The sequence below is a fragment of the Lissotriton helveticus genome, chromosome 2_1 (genome assembly GCF_964261635.1).
Source record: "Lissotriton helveticus chromosome 2_1, aLisHel1.1, whole genome shotgun sequence".
Lineage (NCBI taxonomy): Eukaryota > Metazoa > Chordata > Amphibia > Caudata > Salamandridae > Lissotriton > Lissotriton helveticus.
In genome coordinates this window covers 1,246,541,250-1,246,568,186 of record NC_136059.1, presented here as the reverse complement: position 1 = coordinate 1,246,568,186, position 26,937 = coordinate 1,246,541,250, and the positions used below count along the sequence as shown (strand labels likewise).

The following is a 26,937-nucleotide window of genomic DNA, read 5'->3' as shown; positions in this document are numbered from 1 at the left end:
GCAGCTTTTCAGCGCAGGTGAAATCCTATGTCTACACTAAGCACTTCGGGAACGTCCCCCGGCTCTCATTGGCTAGCTCCATAAATGGAGGCTAGCCATTGGGTGCCGGATCTGTCCGTCAAGGCCGGACCAGATTCGGGGGCGTTCCCGACATTTTTTCCCTGGGCGGAGTTTCTCGTGTCCTCTCCCGCCCCCCTCCCGCCATTCGTGTCCTCTCCCGCCCCCCTCCCGCCATTCGTGTCCTCTCCCGCCCCCCTCCCGCTGCTTCGGTCTGGTCTGGTCGTGGGAGTCGGGGACAGAGACGCTGATCGCTGCGAGCGGGAAGTGCAGGGAGAAACTCACGCAGCCTGCGTGAAGAAGGAGGAGACCCGAAGAAAGCCGAGGGGCAACAACATCCGTGGGATTCAAAGTGCGTCAGTATACTGGTTTTGGGTTGCAAGAACCACTGTTTGTGAAGCGGTGTCACAGAACGGAAGGAGACTGGACTGTCAACAAACACGATTGCAACGATAAAGGTCGCTTGCGAAAACCTGCGATCGTTTCCAAAGAGGTCGAAATCACATTTCATCAGATCACGAATCACGATCTCCAGGGCATTCGCATTGGGCGGGTTAACAACTACGTAGGCTGCGCGCGCGTCACGTGACTGTTGTAACCCTGGAGGCCGGGAAGGAGGAGGGCTGGATCCATAGGGGAGGGCGGATAACTTTCCCCATAGCTGCGGGGTGTATTAGGGCAGCTATTGGCATGCCTCATTCAGGCACCTTTGACGACGTAGAGGAGTGGGAAGGTGTGGGAGCGCTGCCGACCCCTCCCTGTCTCATACGTTTCATTCAACGACAGCAGCATGTCCGAAGAGCCCGCGGATTTCAACAGAGGCAACCCCAGACTCAACGATCTGCCCGGCCACACCGCAGTAGTGAAGAAGGCGATCCTTGTCATACGGCAGAAAGCTGAGAACGAGGGCTCGCGCTGGCCCCTGGGTTTGTCAGACGAGTTCTTGCGCATGTCCGAAGAGCCCGCGGATTTCAACAGAGGCAACCCCAGACTCAACGATCTGCCCGGCCACACCGCAGTAGTGAAGAAGGCGATCCTTGTCATACGGCAGAAAGCTGAGAACGAGGGCTCGCGCTGGCCCCTGGGTTTGTCAGACGAGTTCTTGCTTCGGTTCCTTCGAGCCAGAGACTTCCACATTGATCTGGCGTTCAAGGTAAACAAACGCACGTTTTTGTGTCACTGATTCATATTGCTGTCTACGATGGTTTTCATTGCATACACTTGGAGTTGCTCATTATTTGCAAGGCACTTGCGTCCACCAGTTACCTTGCCTCGAGCTGTCTGTGGCTGTGATTCCTCCTGGAGAGGTTCTCAACCGATTGTGTTCCTCTGTCACGTTGGCCTTGGTGTTGGTGTCGGTGGGTAGTTTGTGTGATGTGGGTTATCCCCCCAGAGTTGTTTTGTCGGGTGGGGTTATTGTAACCTTCCTGTAACCTACCTTGCCTAACTCTGCAATGCTGTGTGTGTAGTGTAGTGTCACTACATGGCAGCCAGCATGGGGGTTTTGGTCTGGATGCGTGTTGTCTAATCTGTGTCAGCAATGGTAGTGCATGGCATGGGGAGTAAGTGGGTCTTGTCCCTTTCACAGTGATTTAGGTGGCTTCATGTCAGAGCATTTCTAGTACAAAGTTTGTGACTTCGTCTGGTGTGTATTGTTTCAGATCTAGGTTTTAAAAGAATGTAAACACTCTTGGTTCTTGTTTATCGGTCTCCTCTATGGAACAAGTGTTTACCTATCATCCAGTCTATTTTGCTTTTGGATACAGTGAACCTGTTTTGTTGTCTGATTCCTGACCCAATGTGTTTCAATTGTGAGGTTCAAGTGCCCCTGTACCCATATGTCCTTGCCTCACGAGAGTTGTTCCTGAGGTCATCTTACCCCAAAGCCACATGCTACCTCTAATAACAATTACAATTGACTCTCCCAACAGTGGTTTTACTTGAAAATTATTTTCCTCTCAGAAAAAATGCCATTATAGATGCCAACAGGTCACATGTCATGTGTACAGCTTTGTGCCAGTCCTGGCTTTTTAGTCAATATTTTCTTTGTTTGTTGGTAGTTTTAAACCTATACTTCCAATGGTAAAGAGTGAAAGTAGAAGCTAAGGAGTGTAACATAATTTAAGTTAGAAAGTCAGGCTAACAAATGGTGCCATTCATAATATGGAGCCAGTGGTAAGTGATATAACATATGCATTCTGATCATGTTTATATGCTGGATAGTATATGCAATAGAAATTGTCGCTCAGTGTTTAATTCTCCCAGAGTACTCTGTGACATATCTCTTGGTTGCAGTGTGTCGTAAGGCCTTTCTTTGAAGACTGTGATTACTTTAAACCTGTTTCGCCTCGCACTAAGGAGCCGGTTGCCAGTCCTCATCAAAGTGACCTGGGGGGGTTGCAGGTGGTTTTGTTTTGTAAGCAGGAGTGTTTTCTTCCAAAGAGGAACCTGCTGATTATTTTCTGGGCTACGTCCGAGGGCCCTGGTAATGAGTGTGCGCCTCAGCAAAGTTTCCCCTGCAGCTGCCGCTTTAGAAAAGTGCTGATGTTGCGATCCTTTGAAGGTGTATAGCCTGTGGGTGTATTTGGACTAATCTCCCAGTCCAGCTAAGTGTCCCTCTGCATGTTGCGCCTTTTTGCCCATTCATCTCCTTCCTCGCGCCGCATCCCACCTGCTGACAGGGCGCTGATGGCCTACCTAATGCTCGAGTGACCTAGTTTCTAGTTTAGCATTGTCAAAAAATTATGGATTGCTTAAACAGTTCGCGCACAGGAAGAAAAAGACTGCAAATCCAAGAATGCTTTGAGATTTAAACGTGTGCCCATGTTTCTCGTTTAAATCTTTCTCTTGGCAGTGGTTTACCTGGAAGCTCTGATGACATGCACTTGAATTCAATAAAGTGAGGGTGTATGTGGCGCTCGAGCAGCAGGGAGAAGACAGTCCGCAAGACAAGGGCATTAGTGATGAGCATTACAGAACAAGTGAGTTTTGAGAAGGGACCTGAAACATGCGTAGGGAGAGGCATTTGCGAGAGATTAAGCTAATGGCAATGTAAATGACAATGCCATTTATTTCTGTTTTCAAAACCAACACATAAATACAAAATTTGTCATTTACAATGCCAATAGCTCTAACTTTTCCAAAGGCGAAACCATTGCATTGTAAATGCTTGTTTTTGACCTTGCCACGGATTACCTTCTGAGAATAAAAGCAGTACATACTGGTTGGCTACCTATAAGTAATTAAACATTTCTCACTACACCCACTATGACCGCCCATCCACAACCCTATAGGGACATGGGCAAGAAAAGATCTCCACCAAAGAGCCCCTATTTTCGAGGGGCCCTCTGGGTGTTGCACTGCCCGCCCAGCGTGGTCCGGGATGGCCTTATCCTTATCCTCAAGCCTGGACACGCTCAGTCTCAATCAATCAATCAAGGGACTTGTAAAGCGCGACTACTCACCCGTACGGGTCACATGGTGCCATGAGGGGGGGGACTGTCGATCAGTCAAATGCACTGTGGCCCAGTATGAGTCCAGGAAGCCTTCAGACTGCATGCATGCTCCTAGTTCTATCCACTATTATTTCCAGTTGCCCGAAGCATGTTGCAGTGCATCGACAGTACAAACTGGAGACATATGAGCAGGGGAGAGTTTAGCAGCCAAAATAAAACAGATAATCAAAAGCTTATGGGTAGAGCTGAACTTGCAGGCCTTTTTTTGTTTATCCGGGTAATAGCTGACTATAAGAGCCTTCATTTTGTAGAACACAAAAGCGTGACTAATGCCCTGCTAATTTTACTCGGATTTCAAACCAGAACTTGTGGCTGAAAGAAAGCAGGGAACAACGCTTTTAAAGCAAATGGAAACTAGCTTTATTAAGGACAGCAAATAGCAGCCAGTGCGATACCCGCTGTTTATCAGATTTCCGAAGCTGACCACAATCTTTTTTTTTTGTTTTTTTTTGTTTTTGTTTTTGTTTTTTTGTCACTGGCAGCAGGTTGCTGTATTTTATTTTGATAATCAATAATGTGCTTTGGATTTGAATGAATGTGTTTTCTTCCTCGAGTTATTGACACTTTTTCATGCTGTTTTCTGCCTCTATAGGTCAGAAAGGCTGCGGACTTTGGCAAAAGGCTTGTCTCCTGCCTTCTTAAGGTTCGGCGGGACGCAAACAGACTTCATGCTGTTTAGCCCAACGAAACGGTGGTCTTGGGAGGAGAAACTTTACTGGCAGTCACAGAACACTCAAGGTAAGGGCTTTATCTAACTTATTAGTTATTGGGTAGGTGTTGCCAAATGTACAGTTAAGCACTATATTTTCCTCCAATCCAATGCATCATATGTCAGCTTTTAGTTGCTTCTTCGCTTGCTGGTGTGTGTTGGTTGTAGTCTTGCCACAGGGATAGTCATTTGTCTCTAGGTTCTAGGCCAGTCAGTAACTACTGGGCATTTTCCATGGTGCTTCTCAGCCACTAGAGTATTATTGTAATGCAGTTGGATAACCAAGTTACTTTCTTTGTCAACCTGACTTGAGTGCTTAATTTGTAGGAATACATAGGTGCTAGGGGACATCACCCTACACTCCTATCATGACTGCATCTCTTATGTGAGAGGATCAGGCTGGAACCATAAGAGCTACAGGGCCAGACTGGCCGTAGTGGGCATCGGGCATTTTTCCGGTGGGCCGGAAGGGCGGGGGGTGGTTTTAGAGCAGTGGGGGCCATTTTTGTTACTAGGGACCGGTTTTGCACCTCTCCAAAATAGAGCTTGCATCTGCACCCTATAGCTGTTTTGCCCGCTTCATTATTGATTTTATCTAGAAATGACTGGGCTTCTTCCATCTGAGAAAACACATAGGTTTTGTCCCCCCCCCGTACCACTCTTTGACAGGCCAGAGACAGAACCTAATAGCATAGTTCCTTTCGAGTTTACAACCGTTTCTTCCTCCCTGCATACGTCCTATTACTAAGGTCTGGAAAAAGGAGTATGTGCAGACTTTGAATCTGTTGATCATGTTTTAGGGTAGTGTTGCTTTTCATCATTAACTCATGCAAATGAGCACTGCAAAAGGTGACTATAACGGTGTCACCGATCGGTGATTCTCAGGCGCCGGGGTATGTAGGGAGTAATGGATATGTCTTCAAAAGCATTATACACTAGCAACAGTTTTGAATAAAAATGGCCTGTATAAATATAATTGAATAATGTTTCAAAATTAAAATATGAGATCCCTATGCTTAACATGACCCAATAAGCTGCACATTGGAGAAGTATCAAGACCTGTGTTGTCATGGAAAATAATTAAATATATGTATGGTAGGTAAGATTTGTATGTAGTGTGTATGTTTGTGGATGAGAGGAAATTAGATTTTATCAGAATTTAACATTTGTTTCTATTGAAACCTGTGTTGACGACTTTTAGGATCTACTGCCAGGTCATATAATAGCAATATCAGCCCTCGCAGCGTCTGCTACTTCCAGTTCTTCGGGATGGTATGTAGGGTCTCTGTCCTCATTTGCTTCCCCTACCTTAATTTAGCTAGGATGTGCACTTTCCCTCCTTTTCGCCTGCTCCTTTAGGTTGAAATAAGTATTGTGCATTCCATTTTGTATGTTTTTCTGCCATCTTCAAGCGCACTGCCCATGGTCCCTTCCTTTTGACACAGCCAGGGCCGCTACTGGGCCAACTAAAACGTACAGCACCACCAGAGACGGCTTCCCAACAGCACCACTTACTTGACGCTGAAGCGTGTGCCATGAGATGGTGCCCTTTCCAGCTACACCAGTGCCCCCACAGCTAACTTAAGTTGGGCCCCAATCTCCGCTGGGCCGCAGCCTTACACATGCATGGCCTGCCTCTCTCACCTGCGTGGCCGGCACTACCTAGTCATTCGCCACCCACAGGAATATCCCTTTTTCTGCCTTACTGCACTGCTACAGGCGTGTCGGCTGCCACAGCTCTACGCCTCAGCAGCACAGCCTGCAGCGACCATGGTTCTAGCGCTTGGCCCTGGCCCGCGCCACCAATGGCAGCGCGTGCAGAGAGTACAGAGAGGGGCGGACAAGTTTGCTGCTCCCTGTTGTGTTGTGCAGTGGGGCACACACACTGCCAGTGGTCGCTGTGAGTGCGCGCGCTGTGATGAACGGGCCAGGCCGCGCAGCAGGAATCGCACAGCATGCTTATGTGGAGTTCTGGAGCTCTGGCCTCAGTGCGCGACTGCCGTCACGAGTGCCGGGCTCCCTTTTATTAACTGCCTCACGTGGTCATTAGGACCACAACACTGTAACATAACTATGGGGGTCTTCAACAGATTCCCCTGCTCCAGTGGGCAGTCCCGTGTCACAACTGTTGCGTCACAGGGACAACACCACATTCCTCCCCACTTAGATCTAATGTACAAACAACAGTTGTACAACTAGTATAGACATAATAAAGAACAGTCTTACATGAAGTCGTCTTTCAGGCAGCTGGAGTGCTCAGGATTGTTCCTTAGACTGTACCGGGTAGATCTCTGATGTCCCAGTGGGCTAACTGGAGGCAAACAGGGACCATCTCAGAGGGACAGGGGCTGCTCACAGCCACCTTCGAAACAGGAGCAACAGCCATTAGCGAATCGGGTTCTGAGCCTCCCCACTCCTCCACATTGGGGATATTGTCGCGGACAGGCCCAGGCACTGCAGAATCCAGGAACACTCTCGGGGAAACGTAGAAAGTCTTGAAGAACGACACTTTCCATGTGACAGTCTATGGTCCTTGCTGCACCGTGATTCGGGTGCCTTTCCGGTGAGTGATCACCCAGGGTTCCTTTTCATACAGGAGTCTGAATTTGCCCCCTGGGGTGCAATTCCGTAGAAGTACCAGATCTCCAACCTTGAGATCAGACATATGCGCTCCCCTACGTCAACTGACCTGATCATTTCAAGATGGATGGATGACATTACAACGCATGCTTTTACATCGCATGCCTTTACAACGCTGTTTTTACAATGCATGCTTTTACAACGCATAGTGCTTTGGGGTGCTGGATAGTGAATAGTTTAATTTACTATTCCAACTCCAGTCCCCGTGGATAGTAGGGAAGGTGTTGGATAGTAAATCAAACCTATTCCCTATCCTAGAGCGCCCCCAGCGCAATGCGTTGTAATGGTTTGCGTTGTAAAAGTTGCGTCGTAAAGGCACTGCGTGGTAAAAGTTGCGTTGTAAAGGATGTTTCCCTTTCAAGATTGCCGGCGATCTTGAATTACAGTCTCTTGCAGGGGCTCTGGCCGCCTTTGAGGGTGGTGTGGGATAGTCAGCTACCACCCGACCCATGGACAAAAGTCCTGGAGCTCTCCCCGTCGTGGAGTGTGGCGTTTGTTGGTATACTCGGAGAAATGAAAAAATAGCTAACTCCAGGGATTGTTGGCGGTCAAGGGCAATGCGAATGACTTTGTTCAGAGTCTGCATAAACCTCTCGGCCTCACCATTTGCTTGAGGCCACCGTGGAGTGACCTTCTTGTGAGTAATGTTAAGCGAGGCTAGATAGTTCGCTATCTCCTGTCCTTGGAACTGAGGTCCGTTGTCTGTCTTCAGTTCTCGGATCAGTCTGTGAGTGGTCATTACTTTCTCGAGCTTAGGAATGACTTCATTTGCATTCTACGACAATATTATTTTCCCCTCTGGGTATCTTGAGTGATCTCCCAAAATCAAAACTAATGCTAAACCAGGGATGGCTTTGTCGAGGCTCGGTGATTATCCGAGATGGGTGACTGACTTCTTCTATAGCTTGGCACCACTGGCAAGACCTCACTACCTCTTCCACCTTTTCGTCCATCAAGGGGAACCACCATTTTTGTTCTCAGGCGGCTCTTGGTCTTCACCATTTCCTGGTGTCCAGCATGCGCTGGTTGGATTACTCGACCAGTCAGAGCTGTAGGGATGACCAAACGATGTCCCCTGAGAAGGCACCCCATGGAATCCTCATTCAGCTCCTGTCGTACGTGGTATAGACTTTCCATTGTCCATCGGGCCTCTACGGTGAGTGCTTTCCACTCCGGCTTCGCAGCGTGCCACCGACCATGCTTCATGGTTTGCTTTGCCAGTTGAAGACACTCATCACGACAGGTTTCCTCCCCCCAGTACCTCCATCGACAGGGGGATGGAGCATGACCTGGCCGTGATGCACCGGACATATTCCTCGGTGTCCACGGTATCAGCTTCCTCTTCTGGGGTGGCCGCTCGAGGGTGGTGTGACAGATAACCCGCGGGGTTCATTGCTCCAGGGTGGTATTCCACACGACAATTCTATTCCTGCAACTGAAGCATCCACTTTTCGATGCGAGGAGGTGGTTTGGAAGCGGTGCCGGTGAACAAAGGGATAAGAGGCTTGTGATCAGTTGCTATGACAAACGGGTGTCCATACACATAAAAATGAAAGTGGCGACATCCCCAGTGGATGGGTATTGCCTCTTATTCAATTTGCGAGTATCTCTGTTCTGTGTCTGTTAGAGACCGACCGGCAAAAGCCACAGGGCTCCAGTCTTCTTACGCCTGGCTTTTCTGCAACAGAACAGCTCCAAATCCTTTTGGTCCGGCATCGACTGCAATCATGGTTAGCTTGCATGGGTCAAAATATGCTAAGGTGGTATTGGAAGACAGAGCATCTTTGGTTGCCTGAAATGCTGTTTCTTGCTCTGGACTCCAGTTCCAGGGGACTAATCCCTTGGTGAGCTTCCGGAGAGGCTGTGTGAGGGTGGTTAGGTCTCGTATAAACCGGCCACAGTAGTTGATCATGCCGAGAAAACTCCTCACCTCAGTAACAGTAGTGGGAGCAGGGGCCATGTTAATGTCTCATACCTTGTTGGGGTCTGGAGTATTACCTGATGCAGAGAAGACATATCCAAAGAATTGTAGTTGTCATTTTAGAAACTCTCATTTCTTGCAGTGTATGGTGAGTCCGGATTCCTGGATTCGTTGTAATACCTGGGTCAACTTGGCATTGTGCTCTGGGGTGGTCTTAGCCGACCTCCGCCAGCCACTCGTCAATCCTGACAAATATCCTGAATTTGCACCGGGCTCCCACGTGGCTGAAGACTTCCTGAGTCTGGAGATGCAATACCGAGATTTCTATCTTTTCGGATAATAAAGATATGCCGTGTGTCATTCTCGGCCTACCCAGTGCGGAAAGCCGGGCCTCAATTTCGAATCCATCCGGGTTGGAAGTGAACAACATCGGCCGCGAGTCTTGGGCCGGGTCCAGTTCCCCGAAGGGGAGTATATCCTGCCTGTTTTGAATGGCGATTTGATGGTCGGTTGGCTCCGAAGTATAACGGCGTGGTGCACCGGTTGCCGTGGTCGGGGGTCCGCTGCCCGGAGGCTTTGCTGCCCGCCCTGGGTCGACGGGCTCGGGCCCTCACAGGAGGCAACGGTGTTGATATTGCGACATTGAGAGCGCCCACTGTCTCCCACGGCACCACCTATGCCTATTACCCCGGAGTAGTCGATCTCCGGGGTTCAATACCTGCTCGGTTGTTTTTGCCAGTTGGGATGGAGCGGGTGGAGACTGAGCCGCCGTTGCTGACCGTAATGGCCGCCATTGGGGCGTTCCACTCGAGGGTCACCGCCATCATCCAGAAACTGATCGATAAAGCTGACTCTATCAGTCTTATACCGGACACCGGCCCTTCGTTTTGTCTCCAACGAGTTTTTTACCTGCGGAACAGACCACGCTCGTGATTGAGGACCCCGTGCCGCAGCCTGATCTGGCGTTTTTAGCCTATTCCCACGCAACGGATAGTGAGCCCGGGACTACCACACGCTCAGTACGATTAATGCCGACACCGCCCGAGATGGACAGAGAAGTTCCTGTACGCTTTACCAAGTTTATCAGAGACCATGGGAGTGATTTGCTGTCCTTTCCCTTCGTATTGTTGCAACCTCTCTCCTTGGACCTTTCTTTTGCGGACGATTGCCGTTTGACTTGTGGTCTTCCAGCGCAGATGTCTTGGCTTCTTTCCGGCCAAATTGACTTTGACTTTGTTAAACATTTCACCTTCACTACTGATATGGCGGTCCGAGCGGAGAGGGTTCGTACGAAAAGTCGACGTGGCCAGGGTTGATTTGATTGCCTGGGTGTGACGAAAGGGTTTCATTCGACGCGGGATTTGTAGTTTGTACCAATGTGGGAGTCTGGCGATCCTTTTAAACTCCCCCGATGTTGCTAACTGTTGCTTAATATTGTCCTGTTTATGATCGGGGTGGTTTGCCTCTGGCTGGGGGTACGGGAGACCGGGGGCCTGTTTGTCTTCTCCTCCTCCACTTTCCTTCTCCCTTCTTTTAGGGCACGTTTCTGGGGCGACAGGCACGCTGCTAGTGGGGTAAGGCTGTAGCCATTGCAGGGGTGCAGGGTGGGGGGTTTGGGGGGGGGGGGGTTTGTTATTTTGTCTCTGTTTAGTTCTATGGCCTCTTTTTCTTTTCCCTCTTTGCGGGAGGTGTTTCGTATATCCTGAATCGTGTTCTCTCACTCATCTTAGTGTCTACTCTGGTCCTAACTATCCTGAGACGCGGGTGGACGGGTACTGCAGACTGTAGTTTATCGAATTGATTGACCGTATTGACTCTCCTGTTCATATAATGCATTCTGTTGGTATATTTTACTTCCATGTACTGCTTTCTCTGCATTTCCTCACACGCCTACCGAATATTGTACTGTAATTGAGTATGACACCGGACTTGTGTAACATTTACTCCTGCTTTTCTTCAATAAAAATATATATAAAAAAAAAAAGAATGTCGTCAGTGACATTTATCACTCCGGGCAGGTCCATCAACAGTTCCTGTATCACGTTCTGAAACACCTCAGCTGCGCTTGACACCCCGAAGCTGAGGAGGGTGTATCTCCTCCGACCTCTATGGGACGAGAAGGTGGTGATGTACCAGTATGCCTCATCTAACACCAGCTGATGGTAGCTGGAACAGAGATCAAGCTTTGAGAACCAGCATGCTCCGTTCAGCTCCCTGATAAGGTCGTCGATCGTGGGAGTGAGGTGTTGTTCTCTCTTTATGGCTGCATTGGGCAGCCTCATGTCGATGCAGATCCTCACCTTTCCCGGCTGCTTCGGCTTGTGAGTGACAACGATGAGGGACACCCACGGTGTGGGTCCAGTTACCTTCTCAATGATCCCGGCAGCTTCTAGTTTAGCCAGTTCTTTTTCGACCAATGGCCGTAGGTGGAAGGCGATGTGCCTATGACGTAGGGCCACAGGCTTGACCGCGGGGTCAATGTGTAAATGTACTTCTTTCCCGTTTAGCCGCACGATCCCCTAAAAGACAGCAGGGAATTCAGTGAGAATGTGCCGGACCATTTTGTGGTGTATTCCGAAGGAGAAAGTGGCAATCTCCAAGTCCTCCACTGCTCGGCACCCCAGCAGCATGCCATGCCCTTCCTCAACAACGTAGATTTGCGACTTGATGAACTTAGCCCCATACAAGATGGTCGTTTCGAACTTTCCCCTCATGGCCAGCGGTTGATCCTGCCCGTACGCAAAGACTTTTATGGTCAAGGAGTTCAGCGATGGGGCTTGTTTTAAGGTCTCGTATACTTCCTCAGACATGATGTTGATAGTGGCACCAGTGTCGACGACAGCCATGACGTTATGCTCTCCGACTTGTATTTGACATTGTGGAAGTCTGTGTGAAGCCTGAGAGGCAGCACCTATCATATATGCTGAATGGACTGTGTGTTCCTCCACTTCATCATCATCCATGTCGCTGTTTCCACTTCGGGCTTCGGGAATTAAGTTCACAGAGGTTCTGGGGCCTCGAGCCTTGCGAGATCGGCACACTCATTCAAAATGATTAATCCTGCCTCATCTCATGCACCTTTTCCCACACGCCAGACAGTCGGCCGATCCATGGGGGTCTCCGCCACAAAACCCACATCTCCGGGGACTTGCGTTAGTCTTCCTGGGTGGTCTGGTCACCGGGCGGGGAGTTACCGCGTTGACTGCCTCTACCTTCACTGATGTTTGGAGTGCTGACTCCATGTGGGCTGCTCAGGCCAGTGATCATTTTTTTGTCCGACCTAGAGTTAGTATGTCAGCCAATGACTTCCCCCCCGACTCTTCCCATATCCTTTGTCGGAATTTGGCAGAGGCACATCCTTGTATTATCTGGCCCCTTAGCCTCTCACCTTCATCCTGAAACCAACACGTACTTGCTAAGTCTTTCAGGCGAGCATGGAAATTGTCGATGGATTAGTCTGCTTGTTGGCGCGCTTGCCGAAAGATAAAACATTCATAATCCTTGTTCGCCATAGGCTCAAAACGCGCTGAAAGTGCAGCAATTAGAGCGAGATGTGTTTTGGGGGCTGGTTCATTTAGTGATTTGGCAATCCTGTAGGTGTCTTTGCCTCCTAAATGCAGCAGCATTGCTCTTTTCTGTTCATTGCTTATTTTTGTTGCTTCAAAGAACAGAATTGGCCGCTCAACCCATTCCTTCCATTTTGGGGCCTGAGCAGAAGGTGGCCCCTCCACCAGGAATGGCTCTATGGGCGGTAAGGTGGCCATTGTGTGCGTTCAATGTATCTCGCACCCTTTCTTGCAGCGGGCAGCAGGGCGTGCGTTTTTGGTGTAGACAGGCGGATGTGGGCACCCTCAATTACCGTTCCCCCTGGGTCTCCAAGCCAACACCCCTCACCCTGACGTGGCAGCTGCAAAGCAGAGGCAACCAGCAGCGCTGAGACACCAGCTATTATATTGATGGGTCTCTTGTTAATAGTACTGGGTATTCTGACTTTTGGTTTCGTTTTCTGTTCCAGCTGGCTCAAGCTTGCAGGGCCAGTGACATGTTCCAGAGGGTGATGCAAGTTCACAAGGCTGTCCGTGTGGCAATAAGCGTTGATGAGGCACACGGGTTGGAGCCTTCCTGGAGTGCTCCCTCCACGGTATGTCTGGAATGGTGCAGACGGGCAACCACGTGGTGCGATGACGAGCCTTTGTCCGATGCACTCTGTGGTACGAGCAACGCGTGTGGTTACGTCGCACCCCCAGCCACCACGGAGTGAGGGAAAGTGATGCTGGGCACCCCCACCCTCGTCGCCAATGTTGTGTTGAGCAGTGGGGCACACGCGCTGCCGGTGGTCGCTGTGAGTGCGCACGCGGTGATGGCTGGGCCGCGCAGCAGGAATCACACAGCATGCTTATGTGAAGTTCTGGAGCTCCCGCCTCAGTGCGCGACTGACGTCACGAGTGCCGGTCTCCCTTTTATTAACTGCCTCACGTGGTCATTAGGACCACAACACTTTAACATAACTACGCGGGTCTTCAACAGATTCCCCTGCCCCAGTGGGCGGTCCTGTGTCGCACCTGTTGCGTCACAGGGACGACACCACACTCACCGCCCGCTGACAACAGAACTTGAGGAGCCCTGGAGCTTGGGAGGGAGGTCGAGGGGGGGGGGGGTAAAGCAGACCAGAAACTGAGTTGTGGAAAAGGCCGCTTTATTTGGAACAGGTGCACATTACAAAATCATAAACCTCGGCAACGCCTTCCAAAACTATACCTCACTAAATAAATAAATAAACCTGACCCCCGCTGCCACCCCCTCCCCTAAAATCTTTCTGACCCCACCCATGCAATACAACATTTAAAACATTATATCAACATTATACAAAATTACATCATCATTAATAAACATAACGTCATCATATCAATCCTGAACTTACCCATACCAGGCCCCTCCTCAACCAATCACCTGCCTGCCCCTTCATCTCTGTCAAACCCTTAAAAACATATGATCATCCAATCAATGACCAACTTATCCTTTCCGTGTGCTAACACAAACCTAAACAGCAATTAACCAAATTCTGACACCAACTGCCCAAAAACAACTAGACCCCGCCACCCAGGAAGGAGGGGAGGGGGAGGGGCAACACCAGCCCCCCTCCCCCCTTTCTGCCCCCCCAATAGGAAAAAAGGGGAAAGAAGAATACACAACACCTTCAACGCTGGATAGCCAAAGCCTTCGCCAAAACCTCCCGTAATTCTAACAAATACAAATCCATGCCTACTCTGGAAAGATGTACTCCATCACCCCTAAAAAATTCCTCAGACTCAAAACGAATCTCTCTGTGTGAAAGTCTCCCAAAACCCAGCTGGCGGCAACAACGAGAGACCTCAGTATTCACCTTCTTTCTAGCCCTGTCCACTGCTCTCGGATTCACCGCTCCACGCCAAATCCTGCGGGGTATCAATTCGGTCCAAAAAACAGGGCAACCAGCCCAACGTTCCTTAATGGCGAGTAAATCCTTCTTCATGGCCCGCAGCAGCAAAACCCCCTTCGTTGCACAAAGATCATTTTCGCCTAAGTGGATCACCAAAATATCCGGGCAACAATTCCCAACCAAACTCCTATTCAGGCACGGAAGTAACTCTTTCCACAGCATCCCCCCTTTCCCCTTCCAAACAATATTAAACAGTTTATCGTTAAATCCCAACATTTCCCCGAAATAACTTTGTGCCGCCTGTACACGGGCCCACTTGACGAAAGAATGGCCCACAATCCACACCGTCATCGCTTGGGATCGAGGCCCCGCTACAGAACCTGCAAAAAAAAAAAAAGGTGAATGCTCAAGGAAAAGAGGATGACGCCTGCGCCTCCCCCGCATTACCCCGCACATAACGCTGAAAGCACTTAGATGACCAACGGCCCAACTTCATGATGTCCCCATCAGACCATCCTCTATTATGCGCCTCTGTTGCCGCACCAATACGAAAAGAATGTGTTCCAAAGCTGTCCCCATCCAAACCAATATGCTTCAGCGCTTTACGCAAAACCATGCGCAGTTGATATGCTGTAACCGGAGCTTTGTTAATGTGCAGAAAAACCAGCTCACCGTCAGAACCCCTTGATAAAGAGCGCCAGCGCGGAGCCAAACGCAACGGACATGTAATCTTAGGAGAACGCGCTTCCAACCACACCCCTTTGCCCACCTTTCGTTGATCAGTCTTGGAAGACGAAAGCCACACATGAACACCCTCTTCAGAGCAAAAAACATCTCTCCAACAGATGCCCCCTTTATCCTTAGACCCCAACAATTCTGAAACACGAAAAGCTCCAAAAAACATGAATGCCATTAACATTGAAAATAAACAAGATTCAAAGTCATCACTACAAACCGAAGGCAGGGCAGCTATTACCCGGACCAATGTCTGCCAAGATAAAGCAGCTCTAGACATTGAGGAACCTCCCCGTTCCCTGGCCCAACCCTCCAGCATCCTCTTGCCAATCTCACCAGCTGAAGGGGAATAACCCCCAAAAAGTTTCCCCATAAAGGATATCCCTGCTAGCTTGCCTGCAATGGTTACTCTAGACAAGCCTTTATCCATAAGGAGTAAAATAAATTGAATCACATCTTCTGAACGACGCCACAACTCTTCCCGCCTCGACGCCCCTGACTCCAAAAATTCCTTCCAGGCCAAAGAATAAGCCAAACTCGTAGACCGAGACAAAGAACCTACCACCAGTTGTAATACCCGCTGTTGCCTACTTGCCACAGATGAGTCGGCATCGGGGTCGGTGATGTGTCCGCCTCCCTGGCCAATCCACGGAATCTCCCCCACTGTGAACGAGACAAAGCATCCGCTATGTCATTGTCCACACCAGGAATGTGCAAGGCTCGAAATGCAATATCATGCTTCAAACAACCTAACACAAAAACTCGCATTAGCTTCAGAACCTGCTCATCTCTGGCTGACTGCCGGTTGACAATGTCCACTACTGCCATGTTGTCCACACGAAAAAGTACTTTCTTGTGCGCCAAATCTGCACCCCACAAAGACAAAGCCACCAGCAAAGGGAAAAGCTCCAGAAATGTTATACTCCTACCACCATTCAACCATTCATCAGGCCATCTCTCTGCACACCATCTCCCATTCCAATACAGGCCAAAACCATCACTGCCCGCAGCATCAGAAAACATTTGGACGTCCCACTGAAAATCCATGTCTCTAACCAAAGGCACACCATGAAAAGAGGCAAGGAAAACTTTCCACATTCTCAGATCCTCCTTGACTCCTGCCGACAGCCTCACACGGTGGTGAGGCAAGTGTCTGCCAGCTAGAGCCCTGCCCAACCTCCGACAAAAAGTCTGTCCCGCTCTCACCACTCTGCATGCAAAATTAAGGTGCCCCAACAACACTTGAATCTATTTCACCTGTACCTTCTGCTTCAACAACATACCATTCAACAGTTCCAGCATTTTCACCTTCTTTTCTTCTGGCAGACGAGCCGGCATTGTTACAGAATTGATTTCAATGCCTAGAAATGATAATACTGTGGCAGGGCCCACAGTCTTCTCAGGAGCCAAGGGCACACCTAGTTCCTCCATGAGCCCATGAAACGTGTCTAGAGCTGCCTGGCACTCCGCGGAGCCCGGGGAACCTACAAAAAAGAAATCATCTAGGTAGTGTGTAACCAGGGAGTGACCGGAATGGTATGAGAAATGCCACTGTAAAAACGTGCTGAAACATTCAAAAAGAGCACAGGACATGGAACAGCCCATCGGCAATGCTTTGTCCACGTACCATTTACCTTCAAAATGGATACCCAGAAGACACCAATCATCTGGATGGACTGGAAGCAGCCGGAAAGCAGACTTAATATTGCACTTAGCCATCTCTGCAGCTGCGCCCGCGGTCACAACAAGTGACATGGCCACGTCAACTGAGGAATATGACACCGAAGCAGCTTCCTCATCAATGAAATCATTCACCGAGGAGCCTTCCGGCCACGATAAATGCTGGATAAGTCTAAACTGTCCCTGCTCCTTTTTAGGGACCACACCAATTGGTGACACAATCAAATTCTGGATAGGCCAGTCATGAAAAGGGCCTGCCATCCGACCTTCACGCACTTCTTTACGCAATTTCTCTCGCACCACTGCCTTATGTTCGAAAGCTGACTTTAAGTTGTCCGCCCATCGCCTCTCCCTTGGCCCCAGGTAACCTAAACGGAAACCAAATTGAAATCCCTCCAATAACTTCTGCTTAACCGCTGTGTTCTCATACTCCTGAAGGGCCTGTTGTAACTGAAGAAACCTAACTGGTGTATGAGCCCTTTGGCCCAGAACCCTGTGCGCCCCTACCTCCCCGTCCTCCTCTAAACTGTTGTGACGACCCTGCTGTATTTGAACCTGCTTGATTCCCCTGTGGAGCCCCTCCCGGCCTGGGCCCCCAGCACTTGGACAAAGGGTGTCGCCTTCCACAGCCCGAGCACTCATGCCTATATTTGCAATACTCTCTAGTGCACAATCCTTTATTGAAATCCCAGCAAGCCCCAGTTCCTGAGTGTGAGCCTGAACCACTCCCCACCCCTTCCCGGGTGGCCTTCCCTTGAAAGGGCTGATAAATTAAAGGCAGACCACTGGCCGTGAAAATGGTCTTGCCCCCAGAGGCGGCCTCCATCGTATGTTGCCATAGATCAGTATCTAGTTCACCCCACTTTGCTTCCGAGTCCCATGCCATCCTAGCCCTGAATTCCTCATCATACTGGGCCCAAGCATATCCACCACCAGTTAGCTGCGCCTTCCGAATCACATCCATGTATTTAAATATAGATACGCTGCGCTCAGGAAATTTCTCGCAATAAACGCTTGCGTAAATGGGAAAAGCCGCAGTCCAATTCTCAATTGTCAGTGGGACTTTGGGACGTTTTGCTAGCTCATAGTCTTCCTCCTTTGATCCCTCTTTAGACCTAACTTCCCTGTGGAGGAGCTTCAGAATCTCCACATACTCACCCTTCCAAATACGCTCTTTCGTTGCCAACATGAGATGAGCGCCCAACGGCTTCGTAACTCCCATATATGGCAGCTTTTTAATTTTCAACTCCTTACTGTGCAAAGGGTCTTTAACTCCCTCTATAACATCCGTATTGGTACCACTTTCAGTCTTACCTTCAACTGAACCAAAACTGGCCTCTGTCCCCACACCTGCATCCTTGACATATCTCCCTTTCAATAATCTCCCCTCCCCCCGACCTTCTCCACACCCGTCCCCACAGACACCATGTTTGGTTTGGCCCGTGTAAGTGCTCTCTCACCTGGCTCTAACTGAATCGCCGTTGACACTTCCTTTCTTGGGGCAGATAATTCTACCCCGGTCCTTCCTCGAGAAAACCTACTGGATGTGCCACGCTCTCGTCTCTCCTTTGATTTCTCTGAAAATGACGACACCTGAAAAACACTACGGGACACATGAGAGGACTCCCCCTCCGCCCCTTCACACAGTTCTCCTTCCTCGGGAGTATCATCCTCATAATCCAATACCACCGGCTCCATCTCCAGAAGCCCCAAATTGTCATGTGCCACAACACCTCGGGTCTTACCTAACCCGTCCTTAGCAACAGTAACTTCAGAATGCATAGCACAGTTTCCTGGAGGGGGAGCAGACTGTACACGCCTGTACCTTCCCCCGTGCTGACTCTGTTGCTCCATAGCCGACGGCAAGGCCGACCACCTATACCTGCTATTCGTTGGGGCCAGCGAGGGTGCGCAGTCGTTCGTGTGCTGACCGCGACGGGCTCCCTCGGTGGAATAGAGATCGCCGCGCTAGGCTCCCCCCCTCACTTCACCTCGGCGTGATTGGACTGGACCGCGCCCTACCGAGTCTGGACCGCCAAATTGATCCACTACCTAAAAAGAAAAGGTTTGGACTGGCGTGCTGGGGCCCCTCATCACAAAACCCATGCCAGCCCTAGCTTGCTGCAACAAGAATGGATCAACCGACATAGCCTGCGACCTGTCAAGAGACAAGGCCCTACTTACCCCCCTCAAAGGTGCCCCCCTCACAGGGGAATCCTGCACCACATCCTCATCATCACTCGAAACCCTTCCCGTATGTGCCACCCCAGAAGAAAACCCTCCACCTGCTATATTCCCAGACAAACCCCGCTCCCCAATCCTTTCCTGCATCCCTCCCCCAGGAAAGTGCCCCCTTCCAAAACGCTCCCCACCACAATGCTGGCCATCAAATTGGGAGCCCACCATACCCATTGCCAAACCAGAAACAACTTCAGAAGACACCCTCCCAGAACCCCTACCATGCTGTGAAACAGAAACAGGAACCACCTTCCGAACACCAATTTGAGAAACATTATGCCACGCCTCAGACAGATTTACTGCTGTGGAGTCCCCAACATGTACCTGTCCCACACCCATTGCATAAAGACCAGCCCTAGAAGAACCCCTGTCTCCCGCCACAACTCCACCGCTCACACCCTGACCACTACCAAAACCCCTACCCTGAAAAACCTCGCTTTGCCCCACATGCCAACCAACATGAGACATAGAGCCAATCTCCCCCTGCAAAACCTCACCTTCAACATCACGGAATGTAACATCCTCACAGAAATCCACTACCTGCCCACCAGCCCCTGGCTTAGAAAATCCCACCCCAACAACATCCCCCGCACTAACACCCCCCTCCCCAACTTGAGCCCACTCCCCCTCCCCTCTCGAGCTCCCCAACACAGACACCGCTTCCTCGTGCTCTGAAGGAGGGCCAGAAAACAGCAAGGGGCTCTGTACCCAACGTGCCCCCTCAAATGCCCCTGCCTCATGGGTAATATCCACAGAGCCCGTAACCTGGCCTAAAGCATCACAAGAATCATCATGGACCGCCACATTCATGGCGCCCAATAACGTCTGGTCCAAATGCGCGCTAGCCGGAGCCAAGAACTGAGAGGAAACATTCTCCCCACACACTAGACAACCTTGCCGTCCTTCCCCAAACGCAAACGAGCCTCTGCGCATGGTACGCTGCGGGGCCTCGTCACCCCCTCCTTCGTGCCGCGCTCCATGTGTCAGCGAAGACGAGCGCATAGCGCTCCTCTTTTGACCTCCCCGGCCGCGAACAGCCGCCGGGGAAACAGCTCGCATAGCAATACCTGCTTCGACCCCATCGCTTATACATGAGCTCCCAAGCGCCTGAGGCAATGACGCGGCCCCCGGTCCTGAAACCGGAGGGTTACGCGCATCACCCGCTACCGCTACCTTGCCCGCCCGCGCCTTCGAAGACGGGGCCGCCTTCCGAGTCCGGGAGCGGCCCCGATCACTTACCCCCTGAGATCGCCTTTTCTTGGGCGACGAGCAGGCCGCCACCACCGCCGCCACACCAGCAGAGGCCTGGCGCGAAGGACGCGCCGGCGCCGGGGGCCCCCCGATCACCAGATCCATGCGACCGGCCTCAGATAACAGTCGCAGTGCCTCCAAAACACGATGGTCCTGCATAATTACGATAGCGACTAGAAACTACAACTAACTATAAAGTTAATTATATAACAAATCAAATCACCTCACGACAAAAAATCACAAGCCTCCAGCCACCAGGTCACCAAACCTAAAATGGTGGCGGATGGGAGGAGTCAATGAGGCTTATGGGATTGGGCAAAACTAAAAACCTACTAAAAACGAGCCCAAAGAAAACACCAGAAAGTTCTGGAAGGCAAGATCCCCCCCCCCCCCCGAAGCCCTCCCAAACAGCCGGGGGGGGGGGGGGGAGGACCTCCCGATGGTCGGCACCCCCCCCCCCCCAAGCCCCCCTTGGAGCAATACAATATAGTGGTGCCAGGGCACAGCATCTGAGCTTTCCTTCATTTAACATGTTTTTTATTCGAATTTCTTTAAAATATTGGCTTGGGCAGGGCAGAAGGTGGAAGTTCCTGACAATGTTGTTGGCAGGCATAACTTGTTAAGTAGCGCATGTCGCCCATAAACACATATTCCAGTTGTTTTTAGGTCTCGTCCTTTTCCATTGCGAAGCAATGGGAAATGGGGGAGAATTCATGTGCTCCATCGGATAGTCAAACCACCACTTTTTTCCGTGGCGTTTTCTTCGAGTGCACGTACAGGCACGCGCATTTGGCCCATACACTGTCATGGCCATCTGTTCCTGTTCCTAATGGCCCTCCCCCAGCACAGAGCGCGCATCGCGGCCGCACAGCACATCAAAGGACTTCGCCCAGCGTGTGCTCTGCGGCTTCTCGGCTTCTCCTCCCCTAACTTCCTTGCATTTCTCCTCCCCCTCCCCAGCCAGCTTCCCCCAGGCCAGAAAAGTACATTGTCATCACACTGTTTGTTTCATTCAGTTCGTTACCTCCTTTATGCTGTCTATACATAAAACAAACGTATTTGCTACTTTTTACCAGTCTTGGTAAAGCCAACAGGTCCAGCATAAAAGCATTTGTGAATGCAGCTAAATGATTTGCCTACATGGGCTACCAGCTGCGATACAACGGAAGCACAGTGAATCACACATGCTTTCATCCATCCCCAGAGCACTCTGATCTTTAATTGGCAATCGGTAGCAACATGTAAAACCTGTAAAGATTTACAGAATACTATGATTGGACATTAGGGCCGAGAACATACCCTATTTATTAATTGCACGGCACTTTTAATTAAATTACGAGTTATCCTCTAATCAAACGTGGCCACAGGAGTTCTCTTTTAATGCTTTTCTCACTAAACAGTTACCTTTCTGTCTCTCGCGCCTTTTTCTGTTCGTCTTTCTTGCTCAAAGTTAGTCTTCTTGGCTTAATTGCTTTAAATTGACGCCCCCTTTATGATTCTCATTTTCGCTGTCGCTCTGTTAGTCAACATTATGCGTCCCTTGATCTCTCTTCTCTTTTTTTGCTCTCCTCTTCCTTGCTCCATTTTACTTCCTCGTTCGCTTTTCCCCTCTTCCCTGAATCCCTCATCTCCTTTTCTATCCCTCTCTTCCTGGGCACCCCTGGTAGAAAACTGACTTTTGTTCTAATTCATTGCCCGTGGTCAGGCCTGTGTAATATATCCTGTTCTCAGACAGACCTGGACTTCTTTTTCCCGCTGCCTCCTACCTTCGCCTCTGACTGTGAGACTGCATCCCAGACGTTTGCATTCGTCTTAAAATGTTCAATGTGCTTCTTTATTTAAATAAACTTTATTAATCTGTTGATATGCACGTTCCTAAGCAGTCACTGTCACCCTCGAATTTTTAAACAGCTCGTGCTACCACGTAATTCATAAAAGAAGGAACATCGATAAATTCATTCAAAACTGACCCAGAACATAGCGTTCAGCTATACCCAGCCTTAACCAACGCAAACATTCTGCCGTCAGCACAATCACTACATCAGCAGGACACACAATGACAGTCAGAGGAGCCGGAATAGCTAACGTCATTTGCATGGTGTCGCAAATTCATCATTCCTTCAATCAACTCACCGGACACCCCCCCCCACAAGCACTCCCTCCCCACACCTCTTGTGTCCCCACAGGGAGGAGCAGTGCAAGCTTCCCTCACACACGGAGCAGGTACAGCACAGGCAGCAACAGTGCAAGCTTCCCTCACACACGGAGCAGGTACAGCACAGGCAGCAACAGCGCAAGCTTCCCTCACACACAGATCAGGTACAGCACAGGCGGCAGCAGTGCAAGCTTCCCTTACACATGGAACAGGTACAGCACCGACAGCAGCAGTGCAAGCTTCCCTCACACACAGAGCAGGTACAGCACAGGCAGCAACAGTGCAAGCTTCCCTCACACACAGAGCAGGTACAGCACAGGCAGCAACAGTGCAAGCTTCCCTCACACACAGAGCAGGTACAGCACAGGCAGCTACAGTGCAAGCTTCCCTCACACACGGAGCAGGTACAGCACAGGCAGCAACAGTGCAAGCTTCCCTCACACACAGAGCAGGTACAGCACAGGCAGCAACAGTGCAAGCTTCCCTCACACACAGATCAGGTACAGCACAGGCGGCAGCAGTGCAAGCTTCCCTTACACACAGAGCAGGTACAGCACCGACAGCAGCAGTGCAAGCTTCCCTCACACACGGAGCAGGTACAGCACAGGCAGCAACAGTGCAAGCTTCCCTCACACACGGAGCAGGTACAGCACAGGCAGCAACAGTGCAAGCTTCCCTCACACACAGATCAGGTACAGCACAGGCGGCAGCAGTGCAAGCTTCCCTTACACACAGAGCAGGTACAGCACCGACCGCAGCAGTGCAAGCTTCCCTCACACACGGAGCAGGTACAGCACAGGCAGCAACAGTGCAAGCTTCCCTCACACACGGAGCAGGTACAGCACAGGCAGCAACAGTGCAAGCTTCCCTCACACACAGATCAGGTACAGCACAGGCGGCAGCAGTGCAAGCTTCCCTTACACATGGAACAGGTACAGCACCGACAGCAGCAGTGCAAGCTTCCCTCACACACGGAGCAGGTACAGCACAGGCAGCAGCAGTGCAAGCTTCCCTCACACACGGAGCAGGTACAGCACAGGCAGCAACAGTGCAAGCTTCCCTTACACACAGAGCAGGTACAGCACAGGCAGCAACAGTGCAAGCTTCCATCACACACGGAGCAGGTACAGCACAGGCAACAGCAATGCAAGCTTCCCTCAAACACGGAGCAGGTACAGCACAGACAACAGCAGTGCAAGCTTCCCTTACACATGGAACAGGTACAGCACCGACAGCAGCAGTGCAAGCTTCCCTCACACATGGAGCAGGTACAGCACCGGCAGCAGCAGTGCAAGCTTCCCTTACACATGGAACAGGTACAGCACCGACAGCAGCAGTGCAAGCTTCCCTCACACACGGAGCAGGTACAGCACAGGCAGCAGCAGTGCAAGCTTCCCTCACACACGGAGCAGGTACAGCACAGGCAGCAGCAGTGCAAGCTTCCCTCACACACAGAGCAGGTACAGCACAGGCAGCAGCAGTGCAAGCTTCCCTCACACACGGAACAGGTAGAGCACAGGCGGCAGCAGTGCAAGCTTCCCTCACACACGGAGCAGGTACAGCACAGGCAGCAGCAGTGCAAGCTTCCCTCACACACGGAGCATGTACAGCACAGGCAGCAGCAGTGCAAGCTTCCCTCACACACAGAGCAGGTACAGCACCGACAGCAGCAGTGCAAGCTTCCCTCACACACGGAGCAGGTACAGCACAGGCAGCAGCAGTGCAAGCTTCCCTCACACACGGAGCAGGTACAGCACAGGCAGCAGCAGTGCAAGCTTCCCTCACACACAGAGCAGGTACAGCACAGGCAGCAGCAGTGCAAGCTTCCCTCACACACAGAGCAGGTACAGCACAGGCAGCAGCAGTGCAAGCTTCCCTCACACACGGAGCAGGTACAGCACAGGGAGGAGCAGTGCAAGCTTCCCTCACACACGGAACAGGTAGAGCACAGGCAGCAGCAGTGCAAGCTTCCCTCACACATGGAGCAGGTAGAGCACAGGGAGAAGCAGAGCAAGCTTTCCTCACACACGGAGCAGGTACAGCACAGGCAGCAGCAGTGCAAGCTTCCCTCACACAGAGGGCAGGTACAGCACAGGCAGCAGCAGTGCAAGCTTCCCTCACACATGGAACAGGTACAGCACCGATAGCAGCAGTGCAAGCTTCCCTCACACACGGAGCAGGTACAGCACAGGCAGCAGCAGTGCAAGCTTCCCTTACACATGGAACAGGTACAGCACCGACAGCAGCAGTGCAAGCTTCCCTCACACACGGAGCAGGTACAACACAGGCAGCAGCAGTGCAAGCTTCCCTCACACACGGAGCAGGTACAGCACAGGCAGCAGCAGTGCAAGCTTCCCTCACACACAGAGCAGGTACAGCACCGACAGCAGCAGTGCAAGCTTCCCTCACACACGGAGCAGGTACAGCACAGGCAGCAGCAGTGCAAGCTTCCCTCACACACGGAGCAGGTACAGCACAGGCAGCAGCAGTGCAAGCTTCCCTCACACACAGAACAGGTACAGCACAGGCAGCAGCAGTGCAAGCTTCCCTCACACACCGAGCAGGTACAGCACAGGCAGCAGCAGTGCAAGCTTCTCTCACACACGGAGCAGGTACAGCACAGGGAGGAGCAGTGCAAGCTTCCCTCACACACGGAACAGGTAGAGCACAGGCAGCAGCAGTGCAAGCTTCCCTCACACACGGAGCAGGTAGAGCACAGGGAGAAGCAGAGCAAGCTTTCCTCACACACGGAGCAGGTACAGCACAGGCAGCAGCAGTGCAAGCTTCCCTCACACAGAGGGCAGGTACAGCACAGGCAACAGCAATGCAAGCTTCCCTTACACATGGAACAGGTACAGCACCGACAGCAGCAGTGCAAGCTTCCCTCACACACGGAGCAGGTACAGCACAGGCAGCAGCAGTGCAAGCTTCCCTCACACACGGAGCAGGTACAGCACAGGCAGCAGCAGTGCAAGCTTCCCTCACACACAGAAAAGGTACAGCACAGGCAGTAGCAGTGCAAACTTCCCTCACACACAGAACAGGTACAGCACCGGCAGCAGCAGTGCAAGCTTCCCTCACACACAGAGCAGGTACAGCACAGGCGGCAGCAGTGCAAGCTTCCCTCACACACGGAACAGGTACAGAACAGGCGGCAGCAGTGCAAGCTTCCTCACACACAGAGCAGGGACAGCAGCAGTGCAAGCTTCCCTCACACACGGAACAGGTAGAGCACAGGCAGCAGCAGTGCAAGCTTCCCTCACACACGGAGCAGGTAGAGCACAGGGAGAAGCAGGGCAAGCTTTGCTCACACACGGAGCAGGTACAGCACAGGCGGCAGCAGTGCAAGCTTCCCTCACACACAGAGCAGGTACAGCACAGAAAGAAGGGGAAGGGGTTAAGTCAACAAGGACTACAGGTAGAAAGGGCGTGTTTTATGCACCGCTTGCAGGTTGTCAAAACACATAAATTGAAGGCATTGTCATTTAGAATGCCAGTAGCTCTCAAAATCTCGCAAATACGAGACCTATTGCATTGCAAATGCTTGTTTTCAGTGTCAGTCTGATGATACTATTTCTTGGCCAGAAAAACGCGGTATTTGAGGAAGCGGGAAAGTGGCTTCGGCCCACAGATCCGCATATGGCTGTCAGCAGCCAACTTTGTGGCAATAACAGGAAACGTTGTATGTTTCTGAGAACAGGAACAACCTCGCTGTGTCGTTTCACGGGCGCAGCAATGCTGTGGTCATTTGCTCCTGAAAGACTCTTGCTGTACTCTTTGTGAAAGTGGAAGTCATGTGAGGGACGCACGATTTTCCCGGCAGGTGACGCATATCAGAGTGCACATTGGGCTACGCCTCATGTTTTGTGTCCGCGTTTTAACACCTGCTGGGGCAACTTTTGAAGGTTCATGACATTTTAATACATTAGACTGTGTGAATTTGCAGAAAAAAAATGAAAATACATTAGAATGTGTATTTGTTTATTTATGTGTCGGTTGGGCGTCTGTGCAAAGTTATATTGCCAACAAAGAAGGGTCCAATTTGCCCTCTGAACTACCAGGGCAGTGTGTACATACCGGGTTAGGCTCGCGGGCACAGACCGGTGTGGTATGCAGCTTAAAGAGGGAGAGGCTGCATGCCTCTGCATCCTGCTGTGCCCTGGGTATGTAGGCCGGTCAGAACCTCTGCGAGCCTGCCTCAGAAGGTGACGCGAGGTTTCTTCCGTGATTGCCAGGTGCTACCAGTATTAATACTAAAAAAAAAAAAAAATACCCACATCCGAAAAAGTGAAAACACGGCTACTTGCGCCATCTAGTGGTATGTCCATGTAAGCGATCTCGTTATTAGTGAACGCATGCTAACTTTAATTAATAATTAAACACCTAGACATAAATATGGCTGTAGGAGCACGGCGCTTAAGGCGTTTTCCTCCCTCTGCCCCCGTCCTTGTGTCGGTTTTTACGTAGGCCGGAGTGTTCCCCTCAAACTTCCCTTTCCAGTGGTTGCGTCACTTGGACTTTTGGCAGCCGGCCGAGGGGAACTGCCCGAGTCATCAGTTTCGAAATTGCGAGTCCACACCCAGAAGTGAATCACGAGAGCCAGCGGCGTTGGTCACA

The 26,937-nt window shown here is 50.9% G+C and overlaps 1 protein-coding gene across 1 annotated transcript in view; it reads left to right on the top strand.

Moving 5' to 3' along the window:
• Nucleotides 1-26,937, top strand: part of HPSE (heparanase) — a 137,921-nt gene that overhangs the window by 3,620 nt on the left and 107,364 nt on the right. Inside the window, exon 2 of the mRNA XM_078676193.1 lies at nucleotides 4,165-4,310. Within this exon, the coding sequence (XP_078532319.1) occupies nucleotides 4,165-4,310 (146 nt within the window). The remainder of the gene's footprint in view (nucleotides 1-4,164; nucleotides 4,311-26,937) is intronic.